Genomic DNA, 23,898 nt, shown 5'->3' with positions numbered 1-23,898 from the left:
TAATCATCTCAACTTTTAGGTTTCTGTCTTTGGTCCATTTCAATTTAATGTTGGTATTTGTTACATGAAACAGAAGTCGCCACTCATGATCTTTCATATGCACATCCAGTAGTACCAGCACTATTCATCGGAAAGATTACCTTTCTTCTATTGAATTAACTTACCCTCTTTATTGCAAACCAAGTCATTATCTACACATGGGTTTATTTTCAGACTTTCTGTTTCTCTCTCTCTTACATACACACACACACACACACACACACACACACACACACACACACACATCTACCTAGTGTATGTCATCCAACTGTGTTCTATTTAAAATTTAAGTTGTTCTGTTGAAGCTATTCCAGGAATGGGGAAAGAGAAAATAAAGGAGAATGATGGAGGAAGTAAATTCAACTATGATTTATTATAAGAAAGAACTATTATAAATGTCACAGTGTACCCCCAGCACAACAATAATAAAAAAAGGAGAAAAATCCAAATGGCAAAAACATAAAATTTTAGTAATTCTGTATCTTTTATATTATTTTCATAGAAATTATAAAGCCAGTTTATCAGTTTCTAGAAAATAAAGCCTTACAGAGTTTTCATTGTTGTTTCACTGTGCCTACAAATTAACATGGAGTAAATTAAGTTCTTAGCAATGTTGAGTTTTAGAGTTCATGAACAAGCATCTTTAATTTGAGTCATTTTAAATTCTTCTCATCAATGTTTAACTTTTAGTGAATAGGCCCTGTGCATATTATGTTAAAATTTTCCTTTAAGTTTTTCATATTTGCACATACTATTGTGTTAATGCTATTTTGAATTACAATGTGCAGTTCTTCATTACTAGTATGTAGAAATAAAACTATTTTTTTAGGACCCGCACTTGCTAGGCAATTGCTTTACCTCTTGGGTCCTGCCCCAAGCCCTGATTTTAGTGTTTTGACCTTACATCCTGAGACCTTCTAAAAGTACTTGTTATATATAGCACTTATCCTTTTGTAAAATCCTCAGGATTTTCCTTATACATGTTTTTTTTTTTGCTCCCTACTCATATGGGACAGATTTATTTCTTCCTCCACAAACTTTATTCCATTTATTTTTTTTCTAGCCTTGTCATAACAGCTAGGAATACAAGTAGAATTTTGAATGTAAGTTATGAGAGCAAAAATTATGACTTTTGCTTGATACTACAGTGAAAGTCTTCAACATTTCATCATTGAATATGATATTACCTCCAGTTGTTTTTGTAAGTCACCTTAGTTTGAAGAAGTGATTTTGGCATTTTTGAATGTATCATTCCATGGCTTGCTTTATTTCTGAATAGAAATTAGCATGTTTTCTTTGATCCCAACAACAGCAATCTCTTTTCTTTGTTGCCTTCAAAATATCTTATCTTTATTTTTGACTTATAGTCATTTCATTATGATATGCTTTAGTGTAGTTAAATGTATATGTATCTGTATAGAAATGATATTGTTTGTATGTAGAAATAAGAAAAATAGTGCTTGTGCATATATTTATCTCTTTAGATTTCATTGAGATTATTGAACCCATATTTATACATTTCAAATAATTTGGGATATATTCGGACTTTTTTTCAAATAAGATTTTCTTTACTCCCCCCCAGTTGCATAATTCTGATTAGAGTTATGTTAAGCTACTTGAAATAATCTCACAGGTCACTGAGGATCCCTGATTTTTCTAGCCCCTTTTTCTCTCTGGGCTTCAGTTTGCTTTATCTTTGAATTTCCTATATTTTCTTTTGCAAATTCTAATCTGCTCCTAATTTTACCCAGTAGAATTCTAGCATCAGGTATTATGGTCTTCACCCTTAGATGTTTCTTTTTAATATCTTTGTAGTTTCCAGGAGAATTTATATTTGTTTACCTCTTTTAGCAGATTTTTTGGGAGAATACTGGGACTTGAACTCAGGGCATTTGCTAAGCAGTCACTCTACCACTTGAACCATACCCCAAACCCTAGCATTTTTTAATAGTTGTATCAAAAGTTCTTGTCTGCTAATTTTGATAATTTCTGCTATTTATTCATCTGTTTCTATTCATGTAATTTTCCTGGTTATAAGTTGCATGCTATCACTTTTTCATATGTTTAGTAATTTGTAGTTAGGTGTTGAGTGTCCCAAGTGTGGCATTGTTAAATGTATTTTCTTGGATTCATTTGGAAAGTCAATCTGTTTTTGTTTTCACTGTAATATGGTTATTTCAATATTTCAAACCTTATTTTAAGGTTCTGCTGGAGGGTGGGGTGACTAGCTTCCTGAGGACTCTAGGGTTTATATTGAACTTCAAGTGGTCAATACTAATATTTCATTTCAGAAAAAAAATCTTTTGGAGTTTGGAATTTAGAAGTTAATTGTACTAAATTTACAAATTACTTTGGAAGGAATGGATCTCTTTCTAATATAATCTTGCCTCTAGAATGTGGTATATTTCTCATTTATATAAATGTTGTATTTGATCTTACTGTTATATATTTTCTCCAAAAATATGTTTCAGGCAGATCATTATCTTCTCTGCTTTATTTCCATGTTATTGGCAGAGAATCTCTAACTAACAAGTTGGGAATTAGACATGTAAAGATTATGGCTTTTCTTTGTAATGATCATTTCACATTATTCAAAGCATGATTTATAGAGATTCCTGCATTGGATTATAGGAATAATGTTTTTCTTCAGCCAGAGAAACTCAGTTTTAACTCCTACCTTTTACTAATTGTGGTTTAAGTGGTGGAACACCTGTCTCACAAGTGTGAAGCCCTAATTTCAAACTCCAGTATTGAAAAAAAATGTGGTTTTGGCCATGTAATTAAGCTTTTATTATTTAAATAATATATAGAACTCTGAACATCTTAAGGGATTTGGTAAAGATTAATTGGAATGATATATGTAATAGTACTCTAAATTATCTATAATTCACTAAAATGATTTCCAAGCCCAATAGTATTTTATAAAACATTAAAACACAAGGTTTTGACTTTAGAAACACAATACTGATAACAGAGAAGAATAATGTTTTTGTTGCATTTTATTATATTAGTCTAACTTTCAAAGGGCAATATTGCAGGCACTGATTCAGAATGTTCATCTGAAATGAACATTTTCTTGATTTGTTTTCCATATCATATTTTTATGTGATTTGTATACAAGTATATATATTTATTTTAATGTAAAAATTCCTTGAGAATACACTCAATCATTCTTTTTAAAAGGTGTCCATGGTCTTATTTAGCAAAGTCAATATGTTCTCCATGATTGTTATTTTCACTGTCTCCATGTAAAATACAAATATGACACTAGTATCGCAAAGTACCATACAATCCTAAAATTGGAGGCACTGTCTTACTGATATATATTGGTCAGCCTAGGTAAAAGACTATCTTAACTTTATTGTTTATTTTACTTTTCAAAAGTTTTTCTATGTGTGGTCTAACACATCTCCAGAACATTTCTATGAGCTGGTAGATCTATTAGAACTGACTTCCCGTGGAAGCACTGTCTGTATTTGTGAAATCATTTACCATGAAGTGTTACTCATCCTAAATAGGCAAGTTGATATGCTAAGATTATGCTTTATAACTGTTCTCTGTTTTCACTTTTTAAATATCATTCAGTGGAAATTTTCAAATTACCTTGTGTCAGAACGTATCAAAAATTTTTAATATGAGTTTTCAAAAAATTGGTCGATGAAAATAGACTTGGTTATCCCAATAATGACATAGGCTTATAGAATACTTTGCTGAGCCTAGATTCCATTTTAAAAATCAAATGTACCAAAGTACAAATCTCCTTTATAAAGTGGTCAAAGATTAAATAATTTTTATTTTCAAAAGACTTATTATACATATCACTTATAAACTAAAAGAAAATCATGCAATTAAGTGCAGATGAAAGTAGAGGTGATACCCACAGCTGTTCTCTTCTTTGGCAATCTATTCTGAGAGACTCCAGTTACATTTGCTTTATATGAAACACATGTTGCTCATTCATTGTACATGTGCTTCAACTAATTTTGACAAATCGGATCTAAAAATGTTACAGGTGTTCCTCATTATTTTATTTGCACTTACTAGCCACTTATAGGTGGCTGAACTTGGACGTTTCATAATCTAATAAAAAATACCTCAGCTATCAGTAATGCATGAGTTTCAATTAAATTTCAGTTACAGTTTTTCAATGTGGCTAATGAGCTATGTGCATTTAACAAGTTATGTATTATATGCTGATAATGCTGATAATTTTTTTTCCTGTCCTGGGGATTGAATTCAGGGCCTTGTGCATGGTAAGTGAATGCTACAACCCCAATCTGAAGTCAAGTCTTAAAAAAAAATGTTTCAAATAATGTCAGGTAGATCTAAAACTGTTCTGGTCCTGTCTTCTGTCTTTCAAAGATTCATACATATTTAATGTATGGCCTGAGATTAGACAGCAATATTACAGCTTGACCATATGCTGGAAATGATTCTCAGAACTTCTGTTTTCCTACTGAGGCAGAATCTTCACATTAACACCATCCTCAGGCGATCTGTATGAAAACTGAAGTTTGATAAGCATTGTTTTAGATAACTAAGATTACTATTCTGCTTTATGGAGACTCGTGCATACAAACAAATTGAAACTGAAACTATTTTCTGTACATTTATACAGATATTCTACAAAATGGACTAGCACTGTAGAGTGAACTATTTTTTTCTTTTTTATCATTTAATATATTAAAAAGTAAACCTAGTCAGTACTTTCTACAGGCTATGTTTTCTGCTTTTCATGAATTAAAAAAACCCTACTGGATGCCGTACATTTTCAATGACTAACTTGAAGAAAGAAACTGAATTTACAACTCCAATTTGAATCTTTTAGTTTTCTCATGATTTTTATTGCTTTCCATAACATTTTACAGAGTAAACTTGGTGGTTGGGATAGTAATGACTTGTATTTATGTATACTTCCTTGACACAAAAAAACATGAAAATTTCACATTTTTCCAGAGATTTCTTGTAAGTAAAAGGATTTAATATCTTGGATGAATTTCATATTAAAACTATTTAGTCTCTGTGGATATCTTGGGAAATGACTATATCTTAATTATTCATATCAGACATAATTTATATTATGTCATAATATACTTAGATACAAAATTATTTTATAGTAAGATATATTACATATGATGTAATTAACATATCATTTATATTTCAATATATAATATAAAATCAAATTTATATTTAAGTACCCCTGAAATCATGCTGCAAAATCACTCAACTCATTAAAATTCAGTTTTATTGGCCATCACATTTTCAATATGTATAGTCCAGCAGAAATGAGCATAAGATATAATTCACATCGTAGAAGAAATAGAATAATTGGTGCCACTTATTTTTTATGAATTTAATTGAGAGCTGTGACAATTTTATATGGATAAACTTAGTACATAATCTAATAAAATGGAACCCAAAAGATTTTCTTTTTATAAATCTCTAATTTTCTATAACCTGGTTACCTTCAGTTTCACCAAACACTCACTCTTGGGAAATGAAACAGTCCATTTAATACAATCTACTCAGGAGTTTCTGTTGGCACCACCACAGTACATCATTAGTTAACAAGCTTGCAACACACTATATGATTTTACTGCTGCTTTTATACATTTCTGCTGAAGAAACCCTCCAAAATTGTTAATGTTAGGTTGAATATGAATCTAATGGGAAAATACTTGGATACATTTAACAATGTATTTAAATATATAATACAGTGGTGTAACTGGTGCCTAACAGTGTGCAAATATAGATAGGCTAGACAGGTCTCTATAACTTCATATGTGCAATTGCACTTTTAATTTTTCCTTTCCATTTTTTTCAAACTGAAGATTACAATGCAATTTAAATAGCCCCAGTTCTCCTCAAAGAGCTACTGTGCGTTGCATAAAGGCTAAGTAATCCCTTCAGTGTCAGGGGGTTACTGTTCAGCTGTTCAGGATCATGAGGTGATATCTCACCACTCATAAAACAGAGGACTCAAAACACAGGGGCGTACATGGAAGTACAGATCATTATGACAGTCCTGGAAGTCATCCACAAGAAACAACAACACGCTGGAGGCCAAAATAACACTACTGAACCAACATTTACAGCTTTTGTTCAAAATTAAATCCAACGCATCGGTTAAAGTCACACTGAAACATGAATGCTAATGTAATAATAATTTTATATTTAACTTATTCCAAAATTATAGAGGACCTGAAAAACCTATATCTTTTTAAAAAAACATTTTAAATGCGTAATATTTATTCTGTACAAAACAAGTTACTATCCTAACTTAACATTTCCTTGAACTGTCCAAAAAATAGTCAAACCATTTAGTAAGGCACAGCAAAGGAAGCATGAAGATTTTTTAAAATTTGTACAGTTCAATTCATAATCATGAGGGGGTAATTTTGGCCTCTGGGATTTGAAAGTATCTTCCAGTTATAATCTTTGGTCTGAATATTTACATAGTGGTTTCTTCCCATTCAAGCTCAACATCACCTAAAACACAAAGTAACATGTCACAAGAGAATACTGAAGTTAAAGCTCAGAAGATTTAAATATTTCATGGCAAAAATATAATCCAGAGGGGAAGGCCCTTACCTCAACTTGGATAAAAGAGAAACAAAAAATTGATATGTGTGCTAACCTAGCTTCTAAAACATTTTTAGCTGGGATTATCATGAAATTAATACTCTGTGATATGTGGCAAGCTAGTAAACTGGGTACACATTGTGTCTATTTACCTTCCATGGCATCCAAAGAGTCCATCTTCTGAAGTGCGGAATAGTTAACAAAGCAGATGGGCAGATTACTTCCTTTATTTGATAAGAGATCCAGAATGCACTGGTGCAAGAAGATATACTGTGCCTGGATATCAAAGGAAGAGTAGTTAAACAAGTGGTGGCATGGGGATTTTTCCTGTAAGGGCAGTTACATGATTACAGTGAAAAGCAGTATTGAATTCAACAAATGTGAAATAGCTAAGTCAGAAACAGAGTTTACTATAGTACATCAATAATTTCCTACCATTGCAAACATAAAGTCTGCTAAATTCCTGTGGCTTCCTACAGTTTCATGTTTTTTTTTTAATACTTGCCATGAAATACCAAGTGTTAATATATACTTTCTTACTGTGATTAAAGAAAGTAGCAAATCTTATTTAAGTTGTTCATAAGCTTCCATTTTTTCCTATTAGATATTACACTTTCCTCTTTAGAATGCAGATGCTGTATTTATTTTTGAAATCTAAAATTGGGAATATTTATGCAAAATCAGCACATTTTAAAATATATTTAACAATTCTGCTAGTCACCTGGATATTTGGCTTACTTAATGCCAAGCATCAGTTCCCAATTTGTCAATATAATGCAACTGCATTGAAATATCCAAACATCCAGGTGCTGAACAAGGACTTTTAATATTTCCTCTGAATATGTGGGCTAAATTCAGAGGAAATAATTCTTTTGGATTCTTTAAGTTTATTCAATACAATTCAATAGCCCATTAGAATTTCTGAGATTGGCTAAAAAACATGTATATTTAAAATCATCTTTAATTGTACATGTAAAACATACCTGGCTTTAAAAGAATAAAACTAAATGTTTAGGACATACACACAAATTTACAATAGATTTAAATAGTACATCCTCAAAAGTGATCATTTAAAGAGGTTATATTCATATCTATTCCTACAATACCTCAAAACCTTTTTTTGTAATTTCTCTATTTATTCTGTCTTTAGAAATTTTTGGTTGTTGTTAGCAACATCTATTTCTTCCTGGATTCCAAAACATTTCCACTAACATCTCACAATTAAAGTGTCAGACTTATGGGAGCAGAATTTTGTCACGCTCATTGCCGTATTCCCATCACCTATTACACAGCCTGGCCCGTAGTAGTTGTGTAATAAATGTTCATTGACATAGTCTCATTTAATTCTCACAGCTACCCAATCCTTACCATTTAAAGGAAGATGTAATTTGGAGAACATGCAAAAGTCATTAGGGGTCAAGTATTTAAAAAAAACAGGTAGCTGGTCAAGTTACAGAATTCAATTTTGCCAAGAAATGAAATGTCATAAAGTAATAATGATTCTTACAGTAATTTCTAGTAAGTTACTTCTCACGGTAACTCTATAAGAGTGTTTTCCATTAACCACACAATGAAAGACACTGATAGAAACATATTGATGTAATTGTTTCTTTGAAAATATTTTACATTTATGAATTCTAGTACTTTTTTTTAAGTGCATTTGAATTTGAAGTCACATTTGATATATGAAGCTTCTGACTTTCTGGGTCTCATCTTCTCCACTGGAAAAAATGATGGGTATGAACTCTGCTTAGCCAGCAGAGCAAGCCAAGCTCTATGAGATAGTCCTGTGGGTTCCATGGTCTCTCTGCCATCATGTATTATTGCCAAGGGGGCTGTTCTGTGTCATGGAAAACCCAGTTTATGTCCTGGATAGCCCTGTTACCTTAAAAATTAAACCTCTGATACTCAGTTTCCTCATCTGGGGATCCTAAAAGCTATACTGTGAAATTAAAAGGACTTAATATGTGTAAAATGTGTGACAACAAACTGAATATGATAGCATTTCCTTACATCATGTGAGTTCATGCCAGTAAATTTCCAGGAGAATTCAGAACAGGAAAGAAACTAATTGCAGAATCATCCTTATTCAAGGCACCAATAATGTTTCAAGGTATTATCCCTTTGCACAATATTCTCTCAACAAGGACTCCCCACCTTTTTTTTTTTTTTTTTCAAACACCAGCACAGGGTTTACTCAGGAAGAAAATCTAGCAAGAGAGCTGGAACTACTGCCACTTAAAGACTGGGGCTAGATATAGGAGGCTGGTGGAGAAGTCCCAGGAAGGTCACCGGATGGAAAATCTTCAATGGCTCTTTGAGCCTCCTAAGATAATATTATAAGGGTGGGTCATTCTTCTTGGCCAGGTGGGGAGTTTCTGGTAAATGGCTAAAGGTGGATGTTTATTTTTCTCTGGGGCCAGGTGGAGAGTTTCCAGTAAGCCATCTTAAAGTGGGAGGGGACCCAGTAGCAAGGCCCTTTAAATGTCCTAACCAAGCTCTCTCCTGGTATGGACCGTGCTCCTCTGGTGTCTTTAAGTGGCACCATATTGTGGAAGTTCCTGTCTCCCCACCTGTGCCCATGGCTTCTGTGGTATGTGCTGAGTCATGAGCATTTTTCATAGACAAGGGGATCACTCTCCAGTGCCAATGAGAAAAATAAGAAGCCAGCTTTTTTCAAGAAGATGCTGTTTTATAAGGACCAAAGCCAAGGTACAATCATTTTTCCTGTTTTTTGTCCTAGGGAAAAGACAGTAAGAGCATAACTTCAGGGAACCAAGACAGAGATGTAAGAGAGCTTCAGAGTGCCTACTTTCAATGAGGTGGGAATCTAGCAAAATCTTGTCGAACACTGTGCTACATGGTGGGCACTGTGCTGGTGCTTAGGTCTCTCACTGAATACTGATAATAAACTTGTGAAAATGATAACATCTCCCAAAAGAGAAATAGCTCAGAGCGGTTAATTAACCTGTCTCAGAAGCCAACAATCAGCAAAGCTGGATTTTGACCTCAGTTCTCTGACTTTAAAATCTGGTTCTTCCCATTCCCCTATCCAACCTGAAACATTTTGCTCAGACTAGTTAAAAAGCATAATGAATGAAGTTCATACTAAATTGGATGAAGTTATTAATAGACATTCCTAAACACAGTATTCAAAAAGTTTAGTTCTACAAAGCTGCAGAGCAGGGCAAATTTGTTTCAACTTTCATTATTTGAAAATTGACTCTAGACTATAGAAGGAAATTATCATTCCCACCCTCTGTCCTAGACAAGAGAGCCAACAATTAATCTTGTCAAGAGAATTGTTAATGAAAAATAAGGAGGAAATTGAATTTTAACAGTGGTCAGTAGTTGGATTGATATCGGAGTATTCATAGGACCCTTGGATTAGGACTAGGTACCTGATTTTCAGGGCCCACAGAAAAATGAAAATGCAAAGTTCCTTTTCAAAAATTATTAAGACAATGAAGCAAACATTAAACCAAATGCAGCTGCCCAGGTTCATAGCCATGAAGCTGGCCCTTCTCGTGTGTTATATTCTGTTTCTGAAGCATTCTGAGGGAAGAATGACACCTTGTTCATTTGTTCCCTTTCAACATCTAAATAGTATTACATTGCTGACTTTTAACCTAATTGTCATGGAATTGAAGTAGCTGTAAGAGATTCCTACAAAGAGACTATAGATTAAAATTCATATTGAATATGCAAGTCCAAGTGAATTACAAGAAATTAGCAGGCCTGACATTCTTCATAATTCTAGTATAATATAGTGTAGCCATACCAGGAGGTAAAAATAACAACAATATAATCATATCTGAAGAAAATCTGAAACACTTCTTTAGAAATTACAAATAATTTAAAATATATGTTTAAAACTACCATCGAAATGAAGGTACCTTGTCCTTTGTGTATTTTCTTAGATATCTCAGCAAGGTTTAAAAGTATTTTTATCTTTATATAATTTTTTCAATTTCTTATTTTGCTCTTATTTCAGAATTTACATAATTACACAATAATTATAAATATAGTTACATTAGATTTGAATACACAAACATTCTCCTGAAAAGGTTTGATATCTCCAGCATATGGCAGCATCTTCCCAAGAATATGACTTGGCATTATAGGTTGGGATTCCAAAAATGTTGAAAGGTTTTGCAGTCATGTAAGTTTGGAAATGTTACACCTTCTATTTGTTATTGTTGAGCCTAAAGAAATTCTGCGTTTAATTCTCTGCTTAATTTCTTTTTCATATTTGTTTTAGCAAAGAACCCTGTTCCTTCACACTGTTAATAAGTTTGATGTCACATAGTTTTTTTGGACATACTCTGGAAAATACTGCAAATATAGCAAATCTGTGTATTTACTGCAAGAAATACTCTGTTTTTGTATAGCATACAAAATCCACTCAAAAGATACAGCCAAGAACATCTGGTATATTACAGTTAGATAGAAGAGTGTTTGAATTCTGACTCTGATGCTTATTATAAAATTATCTTGGAATATCACTTATCCTCTTGGTATATCTGATTGCCTACATGTAGAGAGACAATAATACCTAGTCTGTTGATTGGTTTTATTGGCAATTAATTACAAATAAATGATTAAATCAAGATTAAATAACACAACACATGTAATTGACCTAGTATAGCTCCTGGAACCAAATAGACACTCAGTAGAGGGTTGATACAAAATCAACATTTTAAACATATTTTCCCAATTGTAACTCTAGCATTCTAAATAAAAGAAGTTGATTTGGATATATTTTATATGCTCCCCAAAGTTGCTAAATGATAAATACAAATCAATGTTATGAGTTATTTTCTACATACCCATCACAGTACATTAGGGTGACTGTCTTCCCATAATCACCAATTGCATTCCCCAAGAGGTTTGCAATGCAGGAAAGAGCTTCTGCTATGCAAATAAAGCAGCACACCCACTTACAAGCAGATCACTGCACTGAGACCCTCATAGAGTGTGAGGGCTGACTGAGGAGTGAATGCAAGCTGAGGCATCTCACCAGGCTCTGCACCATGCACATCCTCTCACTTCGCAGTTCAGCTACTAGTCCGTACACATCCACAAAGTCATGGTCATTTACATGCTGCGTCAAGTGGTCCAGGGCAATAAAGACTCCAGTTCTTCCAACTCCAGCACTGCAGAAGGATGGGATTACATGAAAATAATTCAGTGAAGGATGGTCAAGTTAATGGTATTGAAGATATAACAAGAGATACGATAAAAACAAATTCTAAACAGTTTTTTTTCTTGTTTAAAGGTAGAGTTTCTTAGGTTTCTCTGGATTTTGAATTTTACTAAGACTTTAGACATAGCAAAATTATTACCGTTAATAATTTATCAAATATTTAACTTTTTATTGTATTAAAAGATAACATACAGTTTGCCATTTTGACAAATTTTAAATGCACAATCCAGTGGCATTAAATACACCCATGACATTGTGTAACCATCGCCATTATCCATTTCCACAACATTTTGGTCATCCCAAGCAGAAGCCCTGTTGAAAAATAACTCCCTTTTTTGTAGAAGAAAATTTCCAGATTTCTAAATTACAAATAATCAGTAAAAAAAAAAACTTTGAAATGAACATCAAGTAACCAACTCAAATATGGTTTCAGATTTTTACAAAATTTTGACTTCTCAACTCTTTTTTGACCTGGATCTAAAAGTTATTTATATAATTTGATGACAAATTGAACATTTCCTCCCTCATTATTTCCATTGGTATTTAACATTCTTAGAATTAGAACTTGAGGTTGTTTAGCATTCAAAATTTTTCTATATGCATGGATATAACTTTTCTAACCTGATATATCTAAGTTGATATCAACTGGAGTCTTTCACAATTGGAATTTAGAGACTGGACAAAAGTGGATGATTACATAGTGCATTATGATTCTTTTTTAAAATGACACTCAGAATAGATAACTTCATGCAGACACAAAGTTAATTGTCGTTACCGGGGAAGGAAAAGATAGGAAGTTATGTTATATAGTAATTTGCCCAAACCAATAAAATGTCTGAAAACTAAAAGCTGAAGCAAGTATATATCAATAATCCATAAATAACCTGACATCATCATAATGAAAAGATGACATGGGATATCAAATCCATTCATATAGCATTTAATAAGTTCCAAATCTACCTTTCTTACCTGCAATGAACAATCATAGGTGTAGTGTCATGCGCTCTACTTGCTCGAACCAACTTCACAAAGTGAATTATAGGGGTACTATTTTCAGGAACCCCATGCTCAGGCCAACCAGTGAAGTTACACTGTCGAACTGTCATGCAGTCCCCATGCTAGTCAAAGTGACAGATTAATGCAGAGCAAATTATTTTAAAACAACATGAAGGGTGAAAACAATTGATGTCTAAGCTTTTGAAAGTGACCTTGTAAAAATGACTACCAAACAGAACAAATTCTGTTTTCATCATTTCTTATGAGATCTTTTATTACTATAATAAAGAGAATTGTCTTTCAGTCTGAATAGTAGCAGTGAAAAAGCTTGCAAATAGATCTTAATATAGAATATTAGCAGTCAAATGGAGTATAACACTTCATGAAGTTTAGAATACTAGATTTTGAAACAATTTTGACCTAAACCTTAAATAAGCACAAACCACAGATATTGAGTGTCTAATATGTCAGGAAGTATAAAGATATTTATGCCATTTCCTGAGTGTTTAGACATTTATCTAAAACAATATAGTGAGGCCCTGCAGTATCTCTTCTGTACTAGTTATGGATTGAAATGAAAATCAAGTTTTTAAGACTCAGAAATGAGTGATTTGAAAAATTGCTGTCTTAAGTCAAATAATAGTATCTTCATCAAATAAAATAAGCCTAGTACCGTAGTTGTTTTCTTCTTTTTCCTGTTTTTATAACCCAAGATTTTGATGCTAATTAGTTAATTTATACTTTAACCACATGACTTGGAATTAATCAGTGACATAGACACTGAAGTCACGTATTAATTCAAAACTTCTATTTACAAAACAATGGAAAAACACTGTTGAAAGTACAGGTACACTTGCAAGGGATAATCCCAGAAATTAATTTTACTTTAGACTTTCAGATCATTCACATATCATATTCCCCCCTCTTTTTTTACCCTTTCAATTTTCAAGTCCCTGATGGTCCAATCTATTTGAATATCCTCCATAAGCTTTGTGATCACGATATCTCCGAAGACAGTAACTGGTTTGTTGTCCTCTGGCCAATACTGATGGCATCTGATCTGCATTTGAAGAAAGTCACCATCATGAATCATTGTTATGTTGATTTTTATCACAATTATTGCTAGTAAGTTAAAGCTGCTTCATAGGCATCTAGGTTATTGATGACTTACAGCACTAACTGAAATATTCACGTATATTAACATAACATTTTGTTATGTAAAAGTATTTTAAAATAACATTTTGTGAAAAGATTTTCATTTAACTTACCCGCCCTTTTTCAAAACACTGTGTTAACATTACTAATGTTTTTGATCTGGTTTCCCACACCATTCTCCAGAAATCTCCAACTGTTCCTGGCAATGGGCCTTGAGTAGCAATAAATTCATTTGGACACAAGTAGCCCTAGAAAGATGTAATTACATGCACAGCATTAATATTTACACCAAGATAGTATTTTTAAGTTTCTGATCAATACCTGAAAACTGATCTGATATTTAAAAATACTGTACATTTTTAATCCTAAATAATTTTAGATATGCAAAATTTCCATGTGAGAATCTACTAGCACTAAAAATCCATAATGATTTGAGTAACATGCATTTATTAAGTGCTTCTGATGTCTCATGCAATGCGATCAGCTGCTTATACATATTATCTTCTTTAATCCCTTTGTCATCTTTTTAAGGAAGGTATTATTGTTCCTATTTTATGGGTGTAGAAACTTATTGTGGGTTTGAGGTTATGCATCTACAAAATGGCAGAAAGGAATTTGAACCCAAGTCCATCTGCGCTCTGAAGCATATGTTCATATGCACTTAAATAAAATGTTGCTCTCTATGAATTCAGATGTTCATTATTAAGTGTCTGCTACATCCCAGGCATCATAGAACTACATGCCAGAAAGCAATTTACGTATTTACTTCAAAGCAGTACTTTTTGCTTTGTTCTAATCAATTACAAATGCATAATTGTTATTCCATTATATGTAGAAAATTTGTATATGCAGATGGAGTTAGTTTTAGAGTTGTACATGTACATTTTTTGCATTTGTATTTAACTAAGGTTGGATTATTCATGCAAAACTATCTATACACCTCTCAATAATTCTACATTAAGTTTAGTGAAGGTAAGAGTCCTTATTTGATTTTTCTTAATTTAAATTAGTTTGACTAGAAGAAGGCAATGAGTACTGCTGATGAAAATAATGTACAGAGTTAGAGACTAGAACTCTGTTCTAGGCTTTATTCCTTCTAGTAGTGTACTTCTTTGAGCAGATCACTTAAATTTGCTAAACCTCAGTTTCCTAATTGTAGATCAGAGATAATAATTATTTTCCTGCATACCTTATAGAGTCATTTCAAAGACTCATTATAAGATAATGAAAATCAAATTGCTTTGAAAAGTTTAAAGTGATTTAACAATGTAAAATTTTTTAAAAATAAACATGCAGAGAGTTTTTAAGTTAAACATTATATTATCCATCCATATTATACAGACAACAATGACATCTTAGTAATTATCAATGTCCTTCAGCAGCTTCTCTTTACTTCTATATAAGAAAGCCAGCAGGCTTAACTCTAGAGAAAAATGTGAAATGTGCAGTTATGTTTAATTAATAAACACTGTCAATTGCTTTCTTTATTAGGCTAAAGAAAATGCTGGGGATCGATGGTAACATATTTGTATATGCTTATATGAATATTTTTGTATATAAAGATATATGCTTTCTCCCTTGCTATAGTACAATGATACTGAGGTCAGAGATTCTTCATCTTACTATTTACCAAACTGCCTATCATTTTCTTTTCAATAATGTGCACAAGTAGGCATGTTTATATGTGTTTTTACTTGTGTGTGGGGGTCCTTGATGCAGACTGAATGACTAATACTAAGATCATGAAAGCCAAATCTCCATTCTTAGGGTATTTAGACAAGGGGAAGTAGAGGTGTTCATCCTCATATCCAGTATCTTATTGTACTTGTTCACACAGAGAAGGCAACCAATACCTGAGATACAACATAAGCCAGGAAACATCAAAGTATGCTAAACTTAAGTCGTGTGGTAGGATGAAAGAGAAACGGTCAAATAATTCCAACTTAATGGCGTAAAATTTTTCTTCTGCTCATCTACATTTTGCATTTTCAGCAACTCAAAATCTTTTATCATTATGATCTTCTGAAAAAGTGGGAACAAATCTGGTGCTTCCAAAGTTATTATAGCATGTTTGCACCATTGTTTTTAACCTCGAATTGTGGTAGAAACTCTCATCAAGTTAAAGTAATTCCAGGAAACTCACATTGACAGCAGAGATCATTTTCAGGGTTCAGAGCCTTTCTCTTGTCCCTAAATCACATTTTCATGGTTGGCTGTCTTGCAAACAATTTGAAACTTATTTATACAGTTAGTAGCTTCTTGCAGGATTGCAGTCTCTTGTCTCCTTCCTACCTCTCTCACAGTCCATCCTTCATCACAATTTTATAGGTTCTCCCCAAGTCTTAGCTAAAGGAGGATAATTTCCAAGAAGGCCAAGGATGAGGCAAATTAATAAATTGGCATTTTAGCCTAGCTACAGACCCTGATCTGAAGTCCTTTCTGCACACCACCTGCTGGTGCTCCCTTCTTTCTTCCCCAGACTTCAGCCTTTCTCTTTTCTATGTTCTAGTTATTTTGCTTTTTTCTCCCCCTTAGCTTCTTTCTTCCCTTAGCCCTTAGCTTCCAAAGACATAGGAACCCAGAAGCCACTTTCATTTGGCCTTTATCTTTTGCTCCTGGAGTAAGTGTTCATGAACCTTCACATGGAGGGACCATGTAACAAAACTGGCAAGTGGGGGAAAATTGAGGCACCAGCATTCTTTCTAAGGTGAAGACAGCCTGAATTTGGAGTTGAAGACATGAAGGCCACTATAGTATAATCATTGTCTGATCTCCCATTGTTCCTTATCTCCCCAGAAAAGGATATTTCCTTGAAAACTAACACTAGTACAATATTCTGCCCACCCTGATATGGAATTCTGCCTTTACATGAACTGTGCTCCACCTGGGCCTGCTTACAATGCAGCTCAGTTGTAATTATTCATATATTCATTACACATGGGTTATAATAACTTTGTTGCCAGATCTATTAGATTATAGCACCACTTGATATAGCAGAATATATATCTTCAGGCTTCCAGGTTTTTACCCACACCATTTATCATTTGCTCATGGCTGCCTGTTGACAGCCTATAATAATTAGAAGGAACTCTGGAGGTTCATAAATATTACCTTACTTATGTAATCTGTGTGGTTCAGTTGTATCTACTAAAACTGTCTTGTTCATTCTTAATCCTATTCAAGTCTTGTACTGTCCTATTCTTAATCCTATTCAAGTCTTGTACTGTCAGTTACCCCAAATCTAGGGGAACATGAGCTACTGATTTGTATCAGTTCATTGATGAATGAAAAATAGTACAAATCAATAAGTCACTGATAAAAACCACTTGATGTTTTCCTATTGTATAGCATTTCAGGACATTTGATTATTACAGCACTGATTATATATAAATATCCAAATGTATATGTACATCATTATCTAAATCAAAGTAAAATTTCTACATGCTGTAGAGTTTAGCCTATAATGAAAATTAGTAAGCATAAAACTTCAGCAAAATGTTTAGGGAGTAATTAAATTTTCTAAGGAATCAATTATTTGATAAATGAACAAAGTATTACCACGATAGTAAATTCAGGTTGTTATTTCAATAGAGATTTAAAGTTCTAACAAAAATAGAATGAAATCCAAAGGATGCCATGATTTCTCTAATTTCTTACACTGTTAAGAAGTCTTAAATTCTCCCATTATTCACTCCTTTGACAATGAGACATAATATATGATTGTAATTTTGGAGTAATTATTAGTCAGTATAGGATTTAGACTGAATTCTCCTCCTGGCACACTTTCAAAGAGGCCTGGAGGTAATAAGACTTAGGACAGGTTTGTATGATGCTAGGCAAAGAATGAAGCACCACAGAAGAGACTCAATAGAACTGAAGAAAGTGGCAGACCTGGGTGAAAAGACCTATGACTAAGAAAAGAATAAAAAGAAACTATGGAAAGTGTGCATAGCATAGGAAATTCTCAAGTATCCGTAAGGTCATGTGATGAAAATGTCTAACCTTGCGATTAAAACTGAAGCCAGTGGGTGAAAGTAAGCACACACATATTTTGATTTTAATGAAAATAACTGTATAATAGAGTTGTTTAAGGATAGAATCGTCTGCTTGAGGAGAAAGTAGATGAATTGATGTTAGGAGGCTGACATTTAATTTTTAAAAATCTTTTGGAAAAAATACCCACTTAGAGTTTCCTTCCAACTCTAAGATTCCATGAACATGTCAACCAAGTGGAGGTCTTGGGTGCATGTTAGGTTTCTAAGTACCAAGAATGGTGGTGAGCATTGGCAAAACAATAACAACAACAACAACACAAAGAAAGAAGAAGAGAAAAGCAATTTTGTTTCATTTAGTTTATAGTCCATTTGGTAAGCATTTATTATCATCGATGTGCAGATTGTACATTAAGTGTGCCATGACTGTCTCCACCTTGGTTCATTTATGATGTTTATTATGAGGCTACAATGAGGTACACATTCTACAAATGGTTGAGGATAGAAACAACAGTCATCATCACCCACTTGAAAGCAAATACAGAAGGGAAAACATACATAATAGGCAAAGTACATATTGTATGGATGTGACTGTCTGTTTGACTAATTTCTCATTGTAAAACAAATTGACAGACCTCATAGTGTACTGGGAATACATCAACAAAGCATATAAAATAGTGAAAAGACCAGGGATATATAACATGAAGTGTATTGGCCACAAACTAGTGAAATGATTGTTGAAAATGAAAAATCTACTAGGATCCTCTTTGTAAAATTGGGGTAAATAGTGTTGTTGTTAGGTAACAAGAACATTAAGATCCATCAAGGTTGTAATGAATTTAAATAATTGGAAAGAAAATATAATTTCAGTATATATGCTTCATAAAAATAGAAAATAGTAACTTACAGAAACATAGCTTGCATTAATGTAATCTGATCCTGGAATACTTGCATCAGCTATCAGTTTCACTCTGTTATTATTATCTATGAAGAAAAATAAGGAATCAATGTTAATGGCCTTTTTAAATTACTGCTACATTTTTACTATAAAAGCAATATAAAAATTCTTGATATTACATTCCAACTTTACACATGGGTATAAAATAAATAAATAAATTCTCAGCCGGATGCCAGTAGCTCAGCCCATAATCCTAGTTATTTGGGAGGCTCAGATAGGCCAGCCTGGACAAAAAAGTTTGTGAGGTCTCCATCTCAGTGGAAAAAATGCTGGGCATGGTGCACCTGTCATCCCAGCAACAGGAGGAAAGTTGAATATAGGAAGATCATGGTCCAGGCCATTTTGGCAAAAAATGAGACCCTATTCAAAATAACTAAAGGAAAAGGAGTAGTAGAGTATCTGCTTCACAAGTGCAAAGCTCTGAGTTCAAACCCCTGTCTCTCTGATTCCATATTTCTACTACTCAGAGATAATGACGATCCACAGGGTCTTATACATATTTCCCTAATTTTCTCTACATATTTTTAGAAAATTAACTACAAATGTTGTGACATACACTCTGTTCTGCAAATTACTTTTTTCATTTATCTAATCTTTCCACATAAGCATAAGTATACCTACCTCATTATTTTAAGAACAGTATTTCATTGTTTGAATAAAACAAACTTATTTAACTCTATCATGATTTAAACTGATCTCACTTATTATTATAAAATGTTAAGTAAACATAATTGACTATTTTGCATATATATAGGAGTATATTTGTGGAATACATTACCAGCAGTAAATTTCTCAAATTACATACGTATCTTTCAAATCTTGAAAGATACTGCCAAATTGTTGTCTAATTTTATCACTTTGAGCAAGTGTTTGAACAATTCCATTTCCTCTTTCTTTCACTATCCCAAAATATAAACATTTAAATTTATGTTCTTTGGTAGATACAAATTGATATCCCATGGTATTTTTCAATTTCCTTAAATACGAGTGAAATTGCATTGGTTTGCTTATATTTGTTGGTCATTGCAAGTGCCTATTCTATTAACTGTCTTTTCATGTTTTTTTATTTTTCTATTTTTCAAAAACATTTTAGGTTAAGGCTATATATAGCCTTCTGTCATTGGTATCAAAATTTTCTTCTTAGTTTGTCTTTAACTCTATCTTTCCATAAAATTTGTATTATGCCGTAGCCAAGTTTCTAATTATTATTATTATTATTTTATTTCTTTTATTCATATGTGCATACAATGTTTGGGTCATTTCTCCCCCCTTTCCTCTGCCCCCTCCTTCCCTCCCCACCCCCTCGCTACCAGGCAGAAACTATTTTGTCTTTATCTCTAGTTTTGTTGAAGGGAGAGTATAAACAATAATAGGAAGGACCAAGAGTTTTTGCTAGTTGAGATACGGATAGCTATACAGGGAGTTTACTTGCATTACTTTCCTGTACATATGTGTTACATTCTAAATGAATTCTTCTCGAACTAACCTTTTCTCTAGTTCCTGATTCCCTTCTCCTATTGGCCTCTGTCGCTTTAAAGTTTCTGCATTAGTTCCTTTGCATTGAGGACATCAAATGCTATCTTGTTTTTTTTTTGGGGGGGGGTGGTTCTTGCCTATCCTCATACCTCCCTTGTGTGCTCTTGCCTCATCATGTGATCAAAGTCCAATCCCCTTGTTGTATTTGCCTTTGATCTAAAGTCTGCATATGAGGGAGAACATACGATTTTTGGTCTTCTGGGCCTGGCTAACCTTGCTCAAGATGATGTTCTCCAGTTCCATCCATTTACTCTAATTATTTTTTATTAGGCTTCATAGGTATCATTCATCTGAGTTGTTGGTTATACAAGATAATCTTATTTTTTATTTTTTTGGTGGGACTGGAGCTTGAACTCAAGGCTATATGTTGGCAAAGCAGGCACCCTGCTGCCTGAGCCACACTTCAACTCCATATATTCTTACTTAAAAAAAAAATTCATCCATAGCTTCTCCTGAAACTTTAATGGATGGTTTTGGTTTATTTTTAAGTATTTTTTTAAGGAGTGAGGTATAGATATATTTTTATTGTCCCAAATTTTTAACATTCCATCTTTCTTTTCCTGATTCAAAAATACACTTTTAAAATATACTACATATAGTATATTTTAAATATACTATATGTAGTATATTTTGGCTGTATTTTTAGACCATTTTTTCTTTCCAATTAATTTATCTGCCTGTTCTTTCCTCAATGTTCTTTAGAAAATTTTAAGATATTATTAAAAACCTTGCAGCTATTTATTTTCTTCATTTAAAGAAGTGTCAGAAATTTTTCCTGAGAATTGTTGCTAAATTGGTATTACAATGGGAACATCTAATAATAATTTTAACCAAACATGGAAATGACATAAAGTATCTATTACTAAATTATTGTTAATTTTTTTGTTGTTGTTTTGTGGAAGAAAAGTGGGTTAAAGGGATGTTTTTGGATTCTGATGATTTACCTACAACACATTAGGCCTTTGGTGAACAGATTATCTTCTTTGATCAACTATACAAGCAGTTGTGTTTATTTTGTATAATCACCTGAGGAAAACTTATCGAAAGGAAGTGCTTATAAGAAGTGTTCCACACTGTTCTCACATTCTCAAAGTTTAAGCATGTATTATATGTCAAAATTATTTAGTACTATTGTTAGAAATTATGATTGTCTATCCAATGTGTTTAAATTTAGGGATGGAAAATGTTTTAAAAAAATTCTGCTAATGATTTATGTCTCAAAATATTGAATTTTTTCTCATCGAACTACTTTAATGACCTTGTAGCTAGTCCTATAACTCAGGAAGGGAAACCATCAGGTTTCTATTTACTCGATATGCTTGTTTACAACTAGCTGAGTCAACAAGCTAAACTTCTCTTCATGATGTTGGAATATTAAGGTCACAGTGTCCCATCAAACAGAGATTTGGAAATCTCTTCTGCAAGTATTTGCTGCTAATTCTAGTATCTTAAAGACTGTAAGCTAATATCTTCTAAAATGTGCTGTGATATTTGAAAGTCTACTTCCTACATTACTCAGGGGAAACAAAGCACTTTGCTTAGCTGGCTCACGCTAAAATTCAGATTCTGTTAGAGTGTAATCATGCCCTATAGGGAAAGTTATGTTTCTTCAAATTTATCGGTTCTCTGGAGACTTAATATGGGAATATAGTTAGTCTAAATATCATGCTTGCTTTTCTAGTGTTTGCATGTCTCTGTATTTGTTTGTGCATGAAGCAATGAAGCAAAGGTGTCTTGACTACAAGAGATGGCTATGACTTTGCAGCTTGGTTCCTAACCCAGGTTAAGGAAGTGGACTTGTTATCTCCAGACTACAGACTACAAGGGCCTAAGGCTTAATTTTATTCACCCAGAAATTTAGCAGCTTTTAAAAGGAAGTGATGTATTGATTACTAACCAACATAAGACCTAACATTTTTAGAGTACTTCCTGTGTTCTGTATTGGGCAAAGTGGTTTATATGATTATTTCATCTAATCCTCAGAATAACCTTATGAAACCAATGAATAATATGACCATATCACTAAGATTATGGGATGTTGATTAGTGGTAAAGCACTTGTGTAACATGCACAAGGACCCGGGTATGACCCCTCCGCACTGTGCCCCAAAATAAGAGATCAACATCATTAAGATAGTAAACAAGATGTACCCCCAAGAAGTCTAATTATCTTTTGTTTTAGCTTCAGATATACAGAATTGAGTAACTTGAGCTCGTTAGTCCTTTTTATTTTTTTAAGGTTGTTTTATTTAGTTCTACAAGTCACTTCTATTCTCTTCCCATCCTATAAGAATAAGCTAGAATTTATTATAGGATCCTTATAGGATGGGAAGAGAATTGTTTGACTCCTCTTACAGCCAAAATGGGGATCCAGATAATAATTCACTATGATCTGAATAGAAGATTGAAAAGTCACATTTAAATGATATCTTTCTGAGATCTCAAACTTTACATATTTAGATTACATACTCTTTATAAATAAGTTAGACATATTTGGCTTACTTATTATATATGTTGCTGTCTTACAAATTAATTCAGCCAAAGATATATATATAAATAATGCTAATTTCCACAGTACAGTCCTTCAATCAGATTATAGTATTTATTTTCATAGAATGTCACTGAATAGGCATGTCATAAAAAGTCTAGAAGAAATTTAGTTCAGGCACATATAAAAACATGGGAATTCCTTTTAAATTTATGCTGTATCCAACCCAAGTGATTTTCTGAAAGGGAGAACAAAAGGACATGTTGATAAAGTTCATAGTTTTAGAAACTGAGGCATGTATTACTAAGATTCCTTATTTCCTATAACAAAGTCTGATTTGTCATCTTGCTCTTAAAGTCATTTACTTATGGTTTGTTTTATTGCAAAAAGGATTTTAGATAGTTAAACCTATATGGATTTTTATCCTCCTCTAAGTCCATTTCTTTCTATAAAGAAAAGTTCAATTTTAAAGAAGTATAGGATAAGAGAAAGAAATAGAGGGGTAAATATGACCAAAGTAGTATACTATATTCATGTATGGAAATATCACAATGAACCCCCACATTTTATGTTTACTATGTGCTAATAAAAATGCCTTATAAAGAGTTTATATCTTATGCTCAGCACACACCAGGGTCAGCAGATGTTTGGTATAGGATTTTTAATTGAAGAAACAAACGGTTGTGTTTTGTTCCTTGCCTCTCAATAAAAAAATTAAATTAAAAAAGAAATTTCTCTAATATACTTTTGAAAAGACTTAGTACCTTAATACAGATCCTATCTGAGGGATGGTACCAGTAGAAGGGGGTCTTAGCATTTATTCCTGAAAACATCAAACTCTCCCTATCAGAAATTATACAACAAAAATGTCTTTTTTCAAAAACAGAGAACAGGAAGATAAAACAGGTCCTGTTTAGGGATTTGTATCTATAGGAGGGGGAGGATAA

At 32.9% G+C, this 23,898-nt stretch overlaps 1 protein-coding gene and 1 long non-coding RNA gene across 3 annotated transcripts in view; one reads left to right on the top strand and one right to left on the bottom strand.

Annotated features, from left to right (window-relative positions):
* Nucleotides 1–23,898, top strand: part of LOC141425807 (uncharacterized) — a 153,466-nt gene that overhangs the window by 15,546 nt on the left and 114,022 nt on the right. The window lies entirely within an intron of this gene.
* The window catches only part of Ptprq (protein tyrosine phosphatase receptor type Q), a 173,238-nt gene continuing 154,365 nt past the window's right edge, over nt 5,026–23,898 (bottom strand). Inside the window, exons 38-44 of the mRNA XM_074084025.1 lie at nt 18,878–18,954; nt 14,092–14,226; nt 13,758–13,883; nt 12,797–12,945; nt 11,642–11,777; nt 6,774–6,897; nt 5,026–6,528 (exon numbers count right to left, since the gene is read on the bottom strand). Of these exons, the coding sequence (XP_073940126.1) occupies nt 6,491–6,528; nt 6,774–6,897; nt 11,642–11,777; nt 12,797–12,945; nt 13,758–13,883; nt 14,092–14,226; nt 18,878–18,954 (785 nt within the window). The 3' untranslated portion in view covers nt 5,026–6,490. The remainder of the gene's footprint in view (nt 6,529–6,773; nt 6,898–11,641; nt 11,778–12,796; nt 12,946–13,757; nt 13,884–14,091; nt 14,227–18,877; nt 18,955–23,898) is intronic.

This window comes from Castor canadensis, chromosome 8 (assembly GCF_047511655.1).
Source record: "Castor canadensis chromosome 8, mCasCan1.hap1v2, whole genome shotgun sequence".
In the NCBI taxonomy this organism is placed as follows: Eukaryota; Metazoa; Chordata; class Mammalia; order Rodentia; family Castoridae; genus Castor; species Castor canadensis.
The sequence above is the reverse complement of the archived record's forward strand: the minus strand, read 5'-3'. Positions and strand labels throughout refer to the sequence as shown.